This window comes from Eschrichtius robustus, chromosome 5 (genome assembly GCF_028021215.1).
Source record: "Eschrichtius robustus isolate mEscRob2 chromosome 5, mEscRob2.pri, whole genome shotgun sequence".
Taxonomy (NCBI): Eukaryota; Metazoa; Chordata; class Mammalia; order Artiodactyla; family Eschrichtiidae; genus Eschrichtius; species Eschrichtius robustus.
Genome location: NC_090828.1, coordinates 2,183,568 through 2,200,223, shown reverse-complemented (window position 1 = coordinate 2,200,223; position 16,656 = coordinate 2,183,568). Strand labels below are relative to the sequence as shown.

The following is a 16,656-nucleotide window of genomic DNA, read 5'->3' as shown; positions in this document are numbered from 1 at the left end:
TGTATAACACACATTAAAAAATAATTTTCAGATAACATGATCCAAAAGATATGTCACAAAAAACCTACAGTGTGATAAAACTGAAGAAAAGCTGCCCTCAGGAATCTCCTTGCCGTAGAGCTGGAAACACTTTTTTAAGGTTTCTTTTCATTTGCGTCCGTTTTTAAAAAGAGAATTCCTGTTAGAATAAGATCCTCTCATTTGGGGTAAATTAATAAATATATCCTCATAAAAATCAACTTAAGCATGAAAAGGCTCAAGTTACATTGGAGCTTCCTCTCTCTTCACATTGCCTGCATCAGCCAGCTATTGCTGCAATGATACTGCAGAACAAATACCCCCAACTCAGTGACTCCAACTCCTAGTTTCTTGCCTGGGGCAGCTCTGCTTGTGTCTGGAGGTGGCTGTGCTCCACAGGCCTCACCCTGGGGCTCAGAGGCCCCTGGGTATTGCAGGCTGGGTTCCCAGAAAGCAGACCCTGGGTGGAGTCTGGCGAGCATGATGTTTTTTAAGGCGTGTCCTTGGGGTCAACAGCTGAGAAAAGAGAGGAAGGGAACAGGACTTGACAGAGGGAGAGTCCAGCTGGGGGGCAGACTGACCCCACCAGGAGTAGCTAGAGGGGCCCCTAAGTTGGGCCAAGGGGGCTGGAACTTTACCCCCCCCCCGCCCCCCCATTATTAGTCACTGGATGTGGGGTGTGACCACTGGGGAAGTACGGTGGTCACCTGGGGGTGGCAGTGCTGCTGGGGGCCGTGTTTGCAGACTCACGGCCTCAGGGAGAGAGTGCCCGGCTGTGGGGAGGCCGGGCCTCTAGTCCCTTCCCTTCGGCCTCGTTCACCTACGAGGTCATTTCCAGGCCAGGATTTTGGGGAGAAAATAGCGCAAGGACTTGAATTATTGGACATTTAAGTGAAGACACTCCTGTAGGCCGTCTGTACGGGTGGAGGGTGATGGGGCTGCAGATGGGCTGGGTCCTGGGAGCCGCCCCCCAGGGTCCCCGGCACAGAGCCAGCGAGGATGAGAGCACACGGCAGAAACCACAGGTGGGAGGGCAATTAATGCTCTTTATTTACACCACAAGAGTGACAAGTCGTATGATGAGGTACAAACACTGGACTCCGGGTGAAGTGGAGTCGGCCGTCAGGGGAGGACACCTCAGTCGGTGAAAATCCACCCACAGAGAAGGAAACAAGAATGAGAAAACCAAGAACAAAATCTCCAACTCCACTGAGCAAAGGAAAGAACCACTGGGAGGTCCAGACAATCAGAGAACTGATTAAGTTACAGATGAGACGGGTCTCTGCTACCAGCGCGGTGCCTGCATTAGCGTGAACAGGCGTCGGGTGGGACAGGAAGTCGTCACCACGGCGTTTTCCACGACACCGCGAGGAGCTCTTGGGTGAACAGGGCCAACCCCCTCCTGTAGACATATGGTGACATGCTTGTCACTCTCGTAAACTGGAAAATAGCGCCCCCACTGTGGAGCACACATACCCAAACAACAACAGCAACAAAAACAAACAGAAACTGTCTGCTTTCTTATTCCTTCAATAGGAGGCTTTTAATCATGTCAAAGACAGAGTGAGCTGAGCTGGGAAAGCTCTGCTTCATTACAAGGAAGAAATGGTTTCCTCTCGATGCAAAGTATGATTTTAAACCACAGTGCTGCACAGTTCACGACTGCTGAGTTTAAAGTGAAATCTTAGCCACACATGATCTAAAAGTCAGGAAAAGTCGGCACAGCTGTGCGGAAACGGCCGCTGGGGCCTCGGGTTCCCCAGCAGAACCGACGGCCACCAGGGCTGGGGTGGGGGGCGGCGCTCGCCTCGCCCTGAGCAAGGAGAGAAGGGAAGAAACCAAACAGAACAAATCCCTCTAAATCAACCCGAGAGAGACAGGCAGTTCACTTTGAATTCTGCGTAGTTTCCCTAAAACACTGTTTCCACATAAATACAATAAACTCTATTATTGGTATGTCACAAGTGCTAGATAAACTTTTTTCTTAATATGACAAATGTTTAAGTAGTCCTTTTTATTTTTCTTACAATAAAAAGTACAATTTCTTAAGAATAAGTTCAATAAGATGCAAACGTTCCCCCCTCCCTCACTCTCCTTCAAGGTTTTGTTTCATTTTACAGAAAAATTCCTATCTTTTGTGTCTGCAAATGTCATGGGAGGGGAACAAAAAGGCATTTCTCTTCTTCCCCAAGCTGCCGCGTTTGGCGTGCAAAATCCGTATACGATATAAAGACATGCCGCTCGTAACAGCCCATGCAACCTCGGTGTAGGAAACTTAAAAAAATATATTCATATGTATTTATATATATATATTTATATATGTATCAATGCCCATAAAACACGTGGGCCCAAAAGTCTACAAAAAGAAGAATGGAATGAACGCATGGCTGTGACCAGGCGAGAAGGAATGTTCTGATCGAAAATTAAAAACAAGGAATTCCATTGCTAGTGCTGCAAAAATCAGACCAGTACAAAACGGTCCTTCCTCTGGAAACAAACTTTGAAAAGAAGTAAAGAAAAACCCAAACACTTTGACAAAGTGGCCCTTCAGAACCGGAGGGGCGGCCAGTCCCAGGGGCTCGGGCGCAGCCCGGGGACGGCCGCCTGCTGGTGGGGCTTGGGCGCCGCCTGGCGCAGCGGGAAGGCCCAAAGGCAGGGTGACACCACGAGTCCCGGGGCATCACGGGGTTTCCCGCAAAGGGATATAAAGTGCTCACTTGCTGACCCCCGGCCAGTGCCCCCAGGGCCTCTGCAAAGGAACAAAAAGGCCAGAGGTCCAGGGACCACAGAGGGAAGGTGTGAGGGGCCCTCCCTGAGGCGGTGGGCCTGCGGGCACTCCAGGTGGGCCCTCCGCCATCTGCCCTGGACGGCTGGCCGTCGAGAAGGGCTGTGTCTTTAAAGAAAAGAAAAGGCTACACGGTACTGCTTTAAGCACGCCTGTGAAGCTGGAGTGAGCTGACAAACGACAACGCTCCCCGTACCGGGCCTTCTGCAGAGGTGGTCTCTGTTGAATGAGATTAGAAGTAAATCCCCCCAAAGATAACTTGGCCACCAGGGTCCGTGTTACCCATCACCTGTAAAGAATGCCAGATGATGTGTTCCTCCCCAGGAGCCACGGCTGGCGGGAAGTGGGCAGGCAGTTGGGGGGGGGTCCCCGCAGTAAAAGGGGGCCGAGAAGGCCAGAAAAGCCGGCCGGCTGGGCCCTGCCACCGCTGTGGCCGCTGGGTGGATCCAGCTGCCCGCACATGCTCTCAACCACTGTCCCACGTCTGACCAACAGCAGCCCGGTGACCAAGCCAGCCCACGAATCTGGATTCTCTTGGTCCAAGTCTGGCTGCGTCAGAGTCTCCTTCAGAAGCTACCCTGTAAACGTCACCGAACTTGAGACTTGGCTGGGGGCTCCCGGCTGTGGGCAAGCTGTTCTGCACTCCCTCAAGTCAGAACCTGACGTACACTTTGGAATGACACTTGGTGGCTTCAGGTGCTGGAAAATAAGTTACCAGTAAAAAGTGACTTTCAGTAACTTTCAGTTACGGTCAAAGAGAAAAAGAGCAAAGGCTGGCTGTCCCGGTCAGGAGTCCGCCGTCCCTGCGGGCCCGGGCTCCCTGCAGCCACAGGCTCCAAGATCCAGGCCTCCCGGCCGGGGTCCTACCATGTGGCTGCAGCAGAAGAACCCAGAATGGGTGCCGGGGCACCCCCAGCCCCACACGTTGCTGACATGCTTACAAGGTCTTTGGAAAAGTGAAGTGAAAATTCTATCCTGACCATGTGGTCAGAGAAGTTTAAACACGAGCTTTGTGAATGCTGACGGCCCATGGTGTCTGGCAAGCCCCCCCCCGCCAACTCAGCGCTGCGATGATCCCCCACCGAGCCCACAATGCGCAGACGGCAAGAAAGGCCCCGCGCTCTATGTCCAGCCGAGGGACGGGACCAGGGGAGCAGACCTCAGACCCTGCTGCACATTTGGTGCTCACTCTGGAAATAAACTCTGTGCTCACTGTACAAAAATAAACAGAAGGAAAATAATAACAAAAGAAAACACCTTCCAAAGTTAAAAAAAATGTACAAGCAAAAATTCAGAAAGGAAGAAGTTTAGATGTTAATTACCATTCAGAAAACCGCTAAATGGTGAGAAAAAATGTAAAATTCACAAAACAATGCTTATTCAGGATCTTTTTGTGAAAAATTCATACAAAATCAACAGCAAATTTATATTCTTTGCTATAAAAACTCATTAGGTACACATGTGCATGGAGGCTTGGAGTGGGAAGGGCCTGGCAGAAAATAATTAAAATGAAAGTACAATCTTGCAGGGTAGTTGCCCCGTGGCGAATGTGTGATTGAAAGCTCTCCAATCTGGAGTTCAGAAATACATGAGCTTCAAACTAGATCCCTTTCCATAAGCACCGTGATAGCTAATTCACAAGTCGTTCATTCGCCAGGGACCTTTACGATTTGCATTTATTATATATATATATACTTTTTCTATAAATGCATTATAAATATTTTATCAAGATTTCATAAGAATCAAGTTTCTTAGCTTGGAATACATTGGAATATATATTATACATATATATATTTATTTATACCTAAAATTTAAGCAATACTTCATGCTACTTGCTTTTAATAAAAAGCATTCCGATCGTAACACTGAAAGTGTGCCTAGGACATGCTTCACAACCAAATGGAGATACTCAATTGTTATACGATGTACGAGAAAAGAACACTTTGGATTCATTTAAAATTTGTTGGACTTCAAAACCCCCAACAGTATTTGCCACTGTTTTGGAACTACCTCCATTTTTCAACAGCAATAAAGTGAAACAGGGTGGCAGGACCTCAGCCCTCCAGAGCTGCTGGCCATGGCCGGGCTGCTCACAGAGGGCCTGGCCAGCACGCACCGGCCTCTGGTCCCACCGGCCACAGGGAACTGTCCCACCGACTCCTGCTGTTTATTTTTTCTTAAGGCATTGTTCCTCAGACTTCAGAAAACCCAGCCACAAAAATCCATCAGAGCAATAAAAAGAAAGGCACAAACGCGCATCTTCCACCGGCTTTGAGAAACCAAAGCCGGCTCCCGCGGGCTCACATTTCTGTTTCGTCCAGTTTTTCTCCTTAAACGCTCGCCCACTCTGTGTCCCACCCCACTGTGCACCGCGGTGTTCGGAGGCCGGCCAGAGCCATGGCGACTTTCTCTTAAAAAGAAATAAGCTACAGGATGAGTTGAGTGGTTTATACGGAGACTGTGGAGTTGTGGGGAATCACCAAACCGTAAGCACCAGTTTTAATCAAGTTTGCTTTGTGTCGTGAGATCTTTGATGTTCATTTTCGTTTTCTCGTGTCGGCGAGATCAGCAGCTCTGCCCCGAGCCACCACAGGCTTCCTTCCTCTGCGGCTTCCCTGGGGAGCCCAGAGCGCCTGCTTCCGCGTGTCCCTGTGTCCGCGCGTCCCGGCGTCTGTCCGGGTCCTGGCAGGCAGAGGGCCGCCCGCTGCCGCCGGCCCCGCCGCACCTGCGGGCTCGGAGAAGGCCTGGCAGGACGCAGGGCGACAGCAACTTTTTCCTGGCGGAGCTTCAAGACGGAGACAAACAAACAAGAGAACCGCAGCTCCGGGAGCGGCTACAGGGGAGGCTCCTCTTCCATGGGTTCCTCGTCGGGTCTGTGGGGCGGCCCGGGGGAGGGGGAGGGGAGGGGGGGTCCACGGCAGCGGAGGAGAGAAGAGCAGATGGTGGGTGGGCGGAGGTCACGTCCCCATCCGCCAGGGCTGCTGCCACCCCACTGCCCCGCCCCCAACTCCTAGCTACCCCTGCCAAGGTAAGCGTTCTGGGGCCAGATGCCCTTCAAGTGTTTCTGAGGGTCTTGCGCTCTGGAAAGAGGTGGCCACGCCGCCCGGTCCTGGACACCTGCCCGCCCTCCCTCCTTCCCTCCCGGCCCCGGTGAGCTTGGCAGGGCCTACGTGGAGACACCACGTGCACCTGATGGCGCCCAGGAGCAAAGGCCTGGGGGTCCGCCGACCACGTCAGCACTCACGGCCGGGCGGTGCCCACGCTCACCTCTTCTCGGGGGCCTTCACGCCCACGGACAGCGAGGCCATGGCAGTGACGGTCTCGGCCTCTTCGTTCTCGCACTTCTGGGCCTCCACCAGAGAGTAGCCGGCGGTGGAGGCGAGCCGCTGCAGGGAGCGCCAGTACTGGCCTGCGGGAGGGCGCGGTTACTCGGTTACGGGACCGGGACCCCGCGTGCACGGGGCCGGCCAGCAGCCTCCTGCGCCGAGGGGCTCAAGCAGAACCCGTCACTGGCGACTCTGAAGCAGCGCTCTCTCCAGAGACAGGAGCCAGGGAATCACCTGGTTACAAACTCACAGAGGCCGGGACTCTTCGGAAAAGCGTCTGCGTGGCCCGCAGACCCAAGCCCCCCAGAGGCAGGACGTCTGGGATGGGGGGCGGGTGCCCAGGAGGGCCCTTCCCTCGGGGTGCTGTGGCTGGCCGGGGGGTGCTTCCTGACTCCCACCTGGAGCCACCGAGATGATGGGGGGAGGGTGTGCTGGGAGGGCCGGGGGGTCCAGGCTGCCTCTCCCCCCATCGGGGAGGCTGGGGGGAATGGCCCTGAGGCCAGGAGCTCGAGGCCGCAGCAGGGAAACCCTGGCTTCCACCCACCCACACGGACAGTCTGATGACTGGGTCACCCCAAACACCCAGGACAAGCAGCTGTGTGACGAGGGCAGGGCAGGGGTCCCGGCTGTGCGCCGGCCTCCTGGGCCCTCAGGCCGGCTGGGAAGGGGGCTGCAACCGGTGCTGGGTCTCTGCGGCCCGAGGGTCTCTGAGCTATAGGGTGGGATCCTCTGGTCCAGGGGTAGAGGCCAGACCCGAGGACAAAGGCTCACATGCAGGTCCCACCCCTGCCAGCTGGGGACTCAGAGCAAGTGACCTCACAGACTCCTTGAGCCTCAGTTCTTTCACCCCATAAAGCGGAGCCGATGACATGACTGTAGCAGGTTGTGGGGAAATGAATGGGGGTAAAACGAAAGTCTCTGCCAGCTCGTTGCGTTCTAGCTGAACGCAAGCAAGTCCCTGTCGTGTCGGCCTGGGGAAGCAGCTGGCAGTGAGAGAGACAGAAGCCCCGAGGTGGGAGACGGGGCCACAGGGTCCTCCCTCCTCCCTTGGGTCTCTCCCCCAGGAGGGTCTCCCAGCTGCGCACCGGATCAGGCCACTTACTGTGGATTTCAATGACCTTCTCCATCGACCGGACAGCGTTCGCATTGGGTCTCTGCTGTAAAACCTTTTCTGGGAGAGGATCAAGCTGGGAGAAAAAAAAAGAATACGTACTGAATTAATATCAATATCATGTCAATATAATCCCCGTGTGTGTTAAGATGGGATTTCCAGAGTCAGCGTCTTTCTAAAGTGTACTTGCTAACTGAGTAAACAGCTTTAAAAAGCCAAATGTGGTTTTGGCATTTATTATAGAAATTTTTTACAAAAATAGATTTATTTTCCTTAAGGTATCTTTCTTAGGAGGCTATCAGGTGTATTTGTGGGTTCCTCTGTGAGCAGAACGATGGGTGGTGTCCAGAAGTGCCTGGTACAGAAGGGCAGCAGCTTTGCCTCCACTGTTGACACCACAGCATAACATCAGGGGAGATGATTATTACGTTTTGGAAATATCAGTTTCATATCCCCTATAAATAAGGGTTTTACTAATAGTGCTTGAATATCCCCCGTTCAGGGTTTTCTTCCAATAATGGGGAAAAGGGTAAACGGAAGGGAGTGAGCAGCACGTCAGCGAGGGAAGCTACGCTCCGAGTTCTCCCTCAAGCCCCGCAGCAGATGGTGTTAGAAGGCACACGCGCGCCCGCCCATCAGCAGCAACAGAACCGCCCCAAACGCGGGAGGAAATCGATCACAAATACGGTGACAGTGTAAATAACCAGGCAAGCCTACAAAACTGGGGGAGACCTGCTGGGTTCTGGAACAAAGCTGGGACTGCCCAGGGAGGTCAGATGACGGGGGACAGGTCCTGGGCTGTGCACGCCTGGCCGGGATGACCACCGCCCCGTCAAGGACGAGTGGACAGAGCAGGGGCACACGGACCACAGGCCCCGCCAGTGCTCGAGGGACGCATGTATCCCCAAGCCAGGCCGCCAGTTAGCGCTGCCTGTTCACTACTAGGAAGCATGGATTCCCAATCACAAAAATCACAAAGCACGCAAGTAAGCGAGCATGAACTTGGGTCAGGAGGAACAGACAAGATCTCTAATACCTCTCTCCAATAAAAGGAACCAGGCTCCTTGGAGACATGGCTTGCTCCAGGGCTGGGGCGGGGAAGATGCAGGGTGAGCCTGGACCATCCTGAACGCAGAGAGTAAGGAAGGACGAGCTCAAAGACAAAACGGCGGGCGTGTCAAAGGGACACACGCAGGGCCAAGGGGAAATGAAGTACGTACAGGTATTGAATTATATCTCAGAATGTAAAATTAATATCCACTAGCCCATACTGGCGTGATAAGTGACTGAGTAAACAAATAAACAGCGAGAAGAGATGCATCTTCCTGAAGAGGGATTCCAAGTAACTTATGTGCACACCCTGTCTCTGCGAGGTGGAGCCTGCCACCTGCCACCCTGCCCCCTCCTGTCCGGGCTGAGCTGTGTGATGTCCATCGAAGAGTCCACGTGGGAAGAGGAAACACGAAGCTCGCTGCAGACGCCTGACCAGCACACTCTAACTCAGCGCCCATGTCAGCTCCAGCAGAGGTGAACCACGTGGACGGCACCACGTGGATGGGAAGGGTGCCGACCACGGGGCCTTCCTCCTCCAGCCCCTCGCTCCAGCCCAGGCACGAGGGAGAGAATCAGACATTCTACAGAACACCTGGCCAGCCTGCCTCCAAACTGCTGGAGTCATGAAAAATAACAGGATTGAGAAACTGTCATGGCCCAGAGGGGACTAAGGAGAAGGACCCTGAAACAGAAAAAGGGGAAAATGAGTGAAAGCTCCCTCCGTCCTGGAGTTTACTTAACGGTAATGTGCCAGGGTTGGTTTCTCAGCTGTGACAAACACCCCATGCTGAGTAAGACCGTAATAACAGAGGGAATTATTTGAGGGGTCTGCAGGGACACGTGTGCAGCTCTGCAACTTTCCTGTAAATCTGAAAGTATCCCCAAGTGAAAATATTTTTTTAAAAAAATGAAGATTTATAGATCCTCCAAGTCTTTAGTTATTGAAATGATCAGCTTTAAACTATAAAGTAAGCATGTTTAATATATTAAAAATAAAAATAAGATACTAACGAATGGTGAAAGGACCAGAGGTCACTGAAACTGAAACGGAATATTTGAGAGAGAGCCAAATGGAACTTCTAGAAATGAAAACATAATTTCCTAGAAATTAGGAACACAGTGAGATGAGCTGGAGAGAAAACTGGTAACCTGGAAGCAACAATTGAAGAAATGAGCCTGAACGCAGCCCGGAGACAAGGGACAGAAGGAGGTCAAGGTCCCCACGAGACTGGGGGGTGGGTAACGGAAGGTGCCGACGGCCGAGGATTTTCCGTGACTAACAGAGGCATCATCTTCAGTTGCACGTAAAACACAGACAGTCGGACAGGACATGACACATGACAATGGAATCCAGCCTTATGCTATTTGCCAAAGGACACACCTGAAACATTGGAAGAAGGCTAAAAACCACACACCAGGCGCACCCAATGAAGAGGAGGCCAGTGCACCACCTTACGTGTTTGGTCCAACAGACTTAAGGAAAAAAACCATAACCGGACATAAAGAAGGTCACTATGCAATGATACAAATGTCAACTCATCAAAAGGATACAATGATTTAAAATTTGTATATATTTAGTAAAATTGCTTTCAAATGTATGAAGTGAAAATGGACAGAACTAGGAGGAGAGATGGATAAATGTACCATCCTAGTAGGAGATTTTGACAGGTCTTTCTTAGATCAAGCAGACAAGCGGACAAAAATCAATAGAGAAAACCAAAACATGAACAGCGCAGTCAGCAAGGCTGGTTTCGTGGGAATAAATGGAACACTCTGTAAAACAGACGGGGGACACATGTCACTTCAAACGGATGTGGAAGCGTCTACACACACTGACCACGTACTAGCCCGTGAAGCAAGTCTTCACAAAGGATACCTGCCACCCAGACCACCTTTTCTTAGCACAGTGCCATTTGTTAGACACTGAAAACAAAGAGAGAGCCATGAGCCCTATGGCTGGACATTATAAACACACCAATCGTGGGTCAAAGAAGAAATCATAATAGAAATTATGAAATGCACAGAAATAAAAAATAATGAAAATGCCACACATCACAGTGTGTGAGATGCAGCTAAACACGGTGCTGGGGGACGTTTATAACCTTCAAGGTACATATTGGAAAACAAGACTGAGAAGAACTAAGAACTGAATTTAAGAAATGAGCAGGAGAACAGAATAGTCCCAGAGAAAGAAGATAAGGAAATACACAGAAAGGGGCAGAAATACATTTTGAAAGAAAAAAAGATACTGTAGCTGAAAGTTGATTCTTTGAAATGACTAATTAAATCAACAAGCTCTGGCAGGACTGATCAAGAATACTAAAGGGGGGGGGGCACAAATAAACACACTAGGATGAGAAGTACCACAACTACGGGAATAGCAGAGATGAAAGGCAGTAAGGGAACAATATTAACTTCCGCCAATAATTCTGAAAACGTGGCTGATACGGAAAACATTCCTGGTAAAATGTAACTTACCAAAATTAATTCAAGAAGGGATAAAAAATGACTAAATCAGCCATTTAAAATTTTCACCCAAAGGAGACCCACGGCCCAGGAGAGCCGTCCCAGTCCAGGAACAGATTATTCGGATCCTACACTCACTCTTCCAGAGAAGAGCAAAAGAGGGGGCTCCCAACGTCCACTGGTCCATCTGCCCATCCATCCACCCACCCATCCATCCCTCCATCCAATTCCTCCCCCCAAGAATAAACTGGAAAAAGATGGTCTAATAGAAAAATGGGCAAAAGACACAAAGAGAAAGGATGAGTGGTCAAGAGACACGTGAAAAGGTGCTTGGCCTCCAGGGGGTGAGGAAGTGATCCTCTACCACACCTGGGGCCGTGCCACCCTGCAGACTGGCAGGGATCAAACGTGAGACACCGTGTCGCTGAGTTTCGTAACCCACTGCTGAGGGCCCGCAGGACAAAGACCCTGATGCCACCTCGTAAACGTGGGACCCACCCCTCCCTCCACCAGGATCTGCCTCAGAGATGCAGCTGCCCTCCTGTCCCAGGAGACTGCACGGGCGTGACTCTCGGCCGACCCGGTGCGTCCGGGGCCAGACAGCAGATTCGGGAATGGAGCCTCCCGGGACCAACCTGCTGTCCCCGGGCATCCCCGTGAAGACGGGCGTGTCCCCGAGTGCCCCGGTCACCCTAGGCTGAGGGTGATGAGGGGCAGAGCCCAGGCCCCTTGCGGGCACGAAGCTGGAGCAGAAAACACACCTTTTAGGTTTGGGGTCCTCACTGCAGCATAACTTGCTGTGTCCTGACTGTTATGGCCCAACTCTAATAGTCTGCTAGAATTTTAGTTTCATCACTTTTAAGGAAAAACCATTCTGTAAAAAGTAACTCATTCCAGGGCTTCCCTGGTGGCACAGTGGTTGAGAATCTGCCTGCCAATGCAGGGGACACGGGTTCGAGCCCTGGTCTGGGAAGATCCCACATGCCGCGGAGCGACTGGGCCCGTGAGCCACAACCACTGAGCCTGCGCGTCTGGAGCCTGTGCTCCGCAACAAGAGAGGCCGCGATAGTGAGACGCCCGTCCACCGCAATGAAGAGTGGCCCCCGCTCGCCGCAACTGGAGAAAGCCCTCGCACAGAAAACGAAGACCCAACACAGCCATAAATAAATAAATAAGTAAATAAAATTTAAGCTGTTTAAAAAAAATTAAAAAAAAAAAAAAGTAACTCATTCCAAAAATCACCTATCACTTCGAGGCAGAGGGGTGTGTCAGAGCGTGGCACCAGGAATTTTCTCACATTAAACCCAGCTCCCCGTCCTGCGGGGGATCCCCACGGCTAATCTCCCCAGCAGGACCCGCACGCGGCTGGCGGCTGGCCCTCCTCCCAGCACCCTCTGCCGCGGTCACGTCCAGCGAGCACCTCGAGCCCACGTCTGCCCCCTCCCATTTCTACGGCGGCCCCTAGTCTCTAGCCGGCCCCGGGGCTTCGCACGCTCCCAGCCTTGACTAACAACAAAACATCCGGGAAGCGGGGAGAATCCACATGTCAAAATATCAAAATCCCCTACTGCTTGGGATTTTCTTCTTTCATTTAATAGATATTACTGAGCAGCCCAGTAAGAACCAACAGGGAACAAAACAGACAAGCCTCCCCCCGGCCTCACAGAGCGTCATTCTAGTGGGAAACGCAGAGCAGGGTCCCGGGTCTGCGGGGCGGGCGGGGGTGGGTGGCGATGCTCACGCAGGGCCCCGAGCGGAGACGGCGGGGAAGGGGCGGGGAGGGGAGGTCAGGCGCGCTGAGCGGGTGGGGGCCTCAGAGTGCCCCTCTTCTCGGGAAGGGCTGAGCGGGGCAGGCGAGACGGGGAGCAGAGAAGTGGGCAGCTTGGCGGGGAGATCTGAAGGACAGAGAGGCGTCCAGCAGCCCCAGACGGCGAGCAAACAGGTGGCCGCAGCCCTGCTCGGCCAGAAGGAACTGGTGGGAAGTCTGGTCCAGGCCGCGTGAGCTCAGAGAGCTGGGCCGTGTGCCCTCGCATGCCCGCCTGTGTCTGGAAGGAGCCAAGCTGGGGAACCTTCGCGGGCCTCCCCTGGGAGAGAAGAGGGGGCCGGCTGTGGACAACGTCGTGTCCCGAGCGACAGGCAGGGAGCCCTCAGCCGCCCTGTGGCACGTGTACCTCATGTGTTGGACGTCAGAACCAAACTGGAAAGGAGGCTTATCCTGAGATCAACCTTTAAGAAGCCGGCCTCGGGGGAAGTGGGCAAGAAACCACTCATGAGGAGCGTCCGACCTCCAGGGCGAGAAAGCCCTGCACCCTTGGATCGGACACACTGCCCGGGGCTTCGCTGGTCGCAGTAGGTGTGGAGATGGTTTCCTACTCTGTAGTTTACAAGGGCCCACACCGCAAGCGACAAGAATCAAGAGGTTACAGCACCAAAGAAAACAGCCCTTAGGATATCCTGGAGGAACCTAGGTCAGAGTTTGTGTTTTTCAGAATACATAAAACTCCACTCTGTTGGGAATATCTGGGCCGGCCAGGAAACTGTGAGATGACGTAGGCCCAGGCCCCCGTCCTCAGGTGCACAGGCCCCATCCCCACCCTCAGAGCCCCTCGGGGCGGCCACACAGCCGCCGTCCCAGCCCAGCGGTAACCTTCCCACATCTCACAGCCCCGTTCCAGGTTCAGACCCCCGGCCACCCCAGCAGGCGCCCCTGCCCTCCTTTCTTCTTAAGGAGACGGAAGATGTCTAACAGGGCCCCCCGTAGCTCTCCAGCTGACCCACACCCACTGCCCGCAGGCCGGCTCTGCTGACCTGCTCTCCTGTGTCCGCGGATCCTCCGGACAGAGGCACCTGCAAACTCTCTCCCACGTAAGAGTCAGAGCAGACGGGACCTGTGGGCCGTCCCCACCTGCTCGCCCGCATCTCCTCTTCTCTCTGTGGCCCTTTTTGCGGTCTCACCAGGGCTGTTTCCCAAGGTCCGTTTCCGGTCCTCCTCTTCCCCCGCAGTCCTCTGCCCTCAGCCTCAGTCCCAGCCTTGGCTCCGTCCCAGCCCTCCTGCTGGCTCCCCTCGGGACTGGCCGGGGGCCCCCGCCTGGTCACTCCCCGTGGCTGCAGTGCCCGCCAGATCCCCGCCGGCCCGAGCTCTCCCGTGGGCACTCAGGACGCACAGTGCCGGCCGGCGCCCAGCGGTGACACCCTCCCCCAGAGGCGCCCTCCTCGGGGTTCCTGCAGGGCTGGGAGGTGGGGGGGTGTCCTCCCCGCGGGAGGAGCTGCCCGTCTGCCTGCTCAGGCTCCACGGCCTCTGCACTTTGAACTGCATCCGGTGACACCGCCAGACTCGCGATTATCTGGGACCAGTTGGCATCGTGTTTTCATAGCCCTTCTGGTGAAAACGCAAAGGCTTATGGAACTGGTCAGGCTGGTTCTCAACACAGTATTTAAACAGCAAAAATAAACCATAAGGGGCTAAAGGTCGTGACTCCTTTCGATAAGAGGTGAAAGGACTGAGACTCAGCGGACAGTGGAGGGCGTGGGCCCAGGACGACATCCCCAGGGCTCAGGAGGCAGGTTCAGGCCCCTCCCCGCAGCTCCTCTGTCCCTGCAGGGGGGCTGCTGTGAGGCGGGCACTCCTCCCGCTGGGGGGGGGCCCTCTCGCCTGCAGAGGGCGCAGGGCAGCTTCTCAAGAGGTGAGCGCCCGCCCCGTGGGAGAGGAAGGGGAGCCGACAAGGGGACATGCGGCCCACACCCCGATGCAGCGCAGGCTCTGGCCTGGAAACTCGACTGGCGTGGCGGGCAGCCTGCTCCGTCGTCACGCTCCGGGGAAGCCGCTGGGTACCACGGCCGGCTTAGTCTAGTCACCAAATGTTCACAGCACTTTCCAAGATGCGTCAGCCCTGCCCCCATAGCTGAGGGGGACACAGGCCCGGGTTCCCTCCCCCACGGCAGAGAGCATCCTCTGTGTCCGTGCACTGACCTCCGGCCAGCCCACTGCTGACCCAGGGTCAGTCTCACTGGTATTTTTGTCACTGCTGAAATCCTCTTGAAAGAGGACAAGGCATTAAACAAACAAAAAAAAACAACCACAAGAGGCAAGCACTGCGAACACAGGAGCTTCTTGACGCCCGAGCCCCATAGCGAGAGCCTGGCGGTCAGCGCTGGACAAGTGGGGGCGCGGCCCCGGGAGCTGCCCTTCTGCTGGGCCGGGCGGTCAGCGCCTCACCCCCGCTCCCTGTGACCGTGACGGCCAGCCCCCTGCGGGCCCGGCTCCCTCGACTTTTAAGGACTGGGGTTCGGGCCCACCTTCTGAACATCGGGGAGCTCAGGTCTGGGGTACCAGGCAGAGAGGGGAGGCCACACACCTGGGTCCGTGCACCCCGCAGGCGGCCGCTGGGTGAGGTGTGCGCCCGTGAGCTGGAGCCAATGAGGGAGGAGAAGCCTGGCGGGCTGGAGGCGGACCACGCCTCACCTATACAGCTGCTGCAGCTTCCCTCCGCACCCTCACAGAGCATAACCACGTGACAAAGGAGCGACATTCCTGCGTGAAGGCCTCTTCCCCCAGGCTGCGGGTCACCTAGTCCTCTGTGACCTTCTCCCCTGATCATGAACTTGGGCTGAATGAAAGGGTGGCATTTATCCATGAAAAGCCACATGATCAAATACAGAACCAGCCCCAAAGAAACCTCCCCTTGGGGGTGACATCTAACGGCAGAAGTGACTACCCACCTGCCGAGGGCCCCTCCTCCCTGGGCCCTGCCCAGCGGGCTCCCCGCAGGTCTGCACGCACCACGCACTCCGAGTGTCACTGAGGGTTGCAGACGGCTTGAAGCTCAAACTATCCAACACACTGACTCTTGGAGCAAGGCCGACCTTCAGACCCAGCCCCGCGGGGGCCCCTCTGCTGTCCCCCCGCGGGCGGCCGGCTCTGGGGGTGGGCGCTCCCAGCACTCCCAGCGGCGCTCCCGCCGTCCGCAGCTGGCTGCCCGTGGGTGCGAGCCGCCCTCGCGCCCGGTATCAGCTTCATCAAAGGCCGCGGGGCAGAGGGGTGAAGCGCCGTCCAACTTCCTGGCATTAAAAGATCTTTAAGAGACCTCGATAAAACTAGTGCGTCCTGCTTTTTGATGTGTTTCGGTAAAATAACATTTTCTTGCTAGAAGAGCAGGAACAGGCCTAGTTGAAAGCCGAGTTCTCTACTGTTATTTTAAAATAACTGGCTCTAAAAATCAAAAGGCTTCAGGATGGTTTGAATATATAAATCAGTTACCTTCTACTGGTAAAATTTACAGGGGAGACTGCTTTATACGAAGAGAGGAAAGGTGAAAAGCCGTGGACGCTTTGGGAAGCAAACAGGTATTTGCTGGGGCACATTCATGCGTGTGGCTGACCGGCCGACCGGGAAGGAGAGATGCCACCAGGACTTGGATCCAGGACCTGTGACTTAGGTTGACATGAACACCATCCGTGACACACAAAGGTTGTCAGGGGAAAAGGGAGCCATCCCGGGCGCCCGTCCACTGGAGCCCACCACCCACACCCCGGCTGCCAGCCAGCGGCCTGTCCTAGTGGACGGCCAGGGAGCGCGAGCCCAGGCTGCGGACAGTCACGGGCAGGTGGCCGCACAGGCAGCGCCTCACGGGGAGCCGGGCCTGCGACTCTGGCCGTGGGTCCTACTCTCGGCCTCCGTGCCGGGGGTCCAGCCCTCCCCGTCCGCCCCTGAGCTCGGCCATCGGGCAGTGCTGCTCCGGAAAGCACACACCTGTCCTAGGGCTGGACTCGGCCACCCCCACTGGGCACCAGGTAACCCTGACCCTGCTGGGAGAGCGTCCTTGCGCTTTGTGAACCTGGAGAAGCCCCGTTTCGTCTGACGGGGTGAGGGAGGCGAGCCCCAGGGGTGGCATGAGAGC

At 54.8% G+C, this 16,656-nt stretch overlaps 1 protein-coding gene across 3 annotated transcripts in view; it reads right to left on the bottom strand.

Moving 5' to 3' along the window:
- Positions 1-1,056: 1,056 nt before the first annotated feature.
- Positions 1,057-16,656, bottom strand: part of HDAC4 (histone deacetylase 4) — a 294,251-nt gene continuing 278,651 nt past the window's right edge. For all 3 annotated transcript variants that reach the window (XM_068544110.1, XM_068544113.1, XM_068544112.1), the window contains exons 25-27: positions 7,232-7,316; positions 6,071-6,212; positions 1,057-5,676 (exon numbers count right to left, since the gene is read on the bottom strand). In XM_068544110.1, the coding sequence (XP_068400211.1) occupies positions 5,637-5,676; positions 6,071-6,212; positions 7,232-7,316 (267 nt within the window). In that variant the 3' untranslated portion in view covers positions 1,057-5,636. The remainder of the gene's footprint in view (positions 5,677-6,070; positions 6,213-7,231; positions 7,317-16,656) is intronic.